The 2,164-nt window shown below is 40.5% G+C and overlaps 1 protein-coding gene across 1 annotated transcript; it reads right to left on the bottom strand.

The window, feature by feature from the left end:
* Positions 1-428: 428 nt before the first annotated feature.
* On the bottom strand, positions 429-1,742 carry LOC149038100 (adenosine receptor A2a-like). The gene has a single exon (XM_089187169.1). The coding sequence runs from the start codon at positions 1,495-1,497 to the stop codon at positions 589-591; it is 909 nt and encodes a 302-aa protein (XP_089043295.1). The 5' UTR covers positions 1,498-1,742; the 3' UTR covers positions 429-588.
* Between the last annotated feature and the right edge of the window lie 422 nt (positions 1,743-2,164).

Below are 2,164 nucleotides of genomic sequence, written 5' to 3'. Positions count from 1 at the left end.
TTCACAATCAATTTTATCCTATACATGTACTTTCGTACCACTAAGATTGTAAAACGAGTAAGTAAAATCAAACTAGCTTCCCGTTTTTTGCCCTACCTTGCGTGGACGGTATTTTTTATGTCGATCAAATCATAATTTGTTGTATTCAAAGTAACTGCCGTCGCATAAAACTTACTTGTCCCAAGTATTGCCGTTAGTGATACGACTCTCTGGCCTTTAGCTATACGTGCACTTGGAAATAAACTTTATCCACAGAAGCCTCGATTGAAGCCACTGGTTGTTAATAAGATAAGGAATTTTTTTCGTATCAAGCCAGCTGTAGTCAAACGCCTCCCTCAGTTAAGATAAATACCATTCTTAAATTCCTACGATGTCGTTAACGTGTATATTCCATGATTTTTGCTTTTTCATGCACAAAATGAGCCATGTTCATCCATGATGAGAATATCTAAACAGCTTTGTGCAGCGACTTCATTAAGCTTCTTACTTCTTCCTATTCAATGATATACCCGACAGGATGCGTTATCTAATAGCGTCGTCACGTTACATACTCGCTTGAAACAACTAGGTAAGAGTATAATGGAAGAACTAACCCCGTGGACAGCAAAGCGCTTGTCTGATTGTCCGCTTAACTGCTCTTCTTACTTCACTAATCTTCCAGCAGTAAAGAAACGGATTTAAAGTCGAGTTAAAATAAACCAGGGTATTCACTATTCCAAGAGCGACGACTAAATGTGATGAATCTCCTTTTATATGAGCCATCAAAATTCCCACTACACTCATTGGTACATAACAAGCAAGTAACACTAACTGCACCCACAGTGCACTGTACACTGCCTTTTTGTATCGCGCCATGTTCAATGCATTTGGTTGGCTCGGCTGTTGTTGAACATGACTTTGTACCTGAGCGTGATGACGGCGAAGAGCACAGAAAATCTTAGCATATGAAGCAATCGAGATTAATAGGCAACATGAGATGACAATTCGACCAAACCAAGGCGCTATACGAGAATCTAACACGTTGCATAGAGTAGCGGCAAAGGTTACAATCCAAAGAGTAACGACAATGATATATGTGCGCTTCAAAGTTACAATTTGTTTGTATCTCAGCCCCAACAACAGGGCGAGAAGTCTGTCCACGCTCATGGCTGCCATCGTCAACAAAGACATAAGAGATAATCCATACCCTGAAATGAAGGCTGCTACCCATGCGAATCGACAAAGTCTCCACTCTTCGAAAACAACTGACATCCAAAGAGTGGCAGCGAGAGGCTGGCTTACGAGACCAACCAACAGATCACTTGTTGCCAGAGAACGGTACAGGAGTTTGGACGGCGGATGAAGGAAAGACACCTTGTGAAGTGCAACTAAGATCAGAGAATTCCCAAGAAATGCTGTAAGGGAGAAAAAAATCATGACTGCTGACAGACGCAGTGCGTATTGTTCAAATTCACCAGCCAAAGAAGAGGAACATACAAGTTCTTCAAATGTATTCATCTGCGTTCCATCTCCCGTTGAATTTGCTGCCGCACTGAGAGCACCTGCGCAGCGTTGATCACTTAATGATCCCCGAATGTCGATATCTTATAGCGCGATGGAAAATCCTTCGTCACTCAGGCGAACAAGTTAGAGTTGCCAATTTCTTCACAGAAGTCACATTAAATATAACTCTTTGTAAATTTCGTTGTAACGAGTAATTCTGTCATGTTATTCAATCGATAAACTCTAGAAGTATACTCCAAAGATGCAATAGTTTTTTTTTACTGCAACTTTCCCTTCAAATTACCTTTGTTAAATAGAAGAGGCAGGATGTTTGTCGCCTAACAGTGTTGTGCGTCACAACTACACCACATGTATATTCAGCTTGTTAAGTTCAATCTTTGAATGACTTAGCGCTAAGAGGTAAAATTAAAAATGAAATATTGTGCTTTTTTTTTCATCCTGCAGTTTAAGGCAAAAACCAGCCTTATTAGGGAGAAGTGACGTTGATAGCTGCATAAATGAGTAGGTGTTGTTTAAATTATGATCAGCTTCTGGAAACCAAACTTGAATGGGAAGGCGAAACGTCAATCAGTTGGAGACAACTTGAATGCCGACTGTGGACTTCTGACATAAAAGCAGGGGCAAAAAACATTTAGTTTCTCGACATCACTGTCGTTCACTG

Source organism: Pocillopora damicornis, chromosome 11, assembly GCF_964200805.1.
Source record: "Pocillopora damicornis chromosome 11, jaPocDami1.2, whole genome shotgun sequence".
Lineage (NCBI taxonomy): Eukaryota > Metazoa > Cnidaria > Anthozoa > Scleractinia > Pocilloporidae > Pocillopora > Pocillopora damicornis.
This window is presented reverse-complemented; position numbering and strand designations above follow the sequence as displayed.

Coding starts and splice junctions, on each gene's coding strand:
- LOC149038100 (XM_089187169.1), bottom strand. CDS start 1,497: ATGAATACATTTGAAGAACTTGTATGTTCCTCTTCTTTGGCTGGTGAA.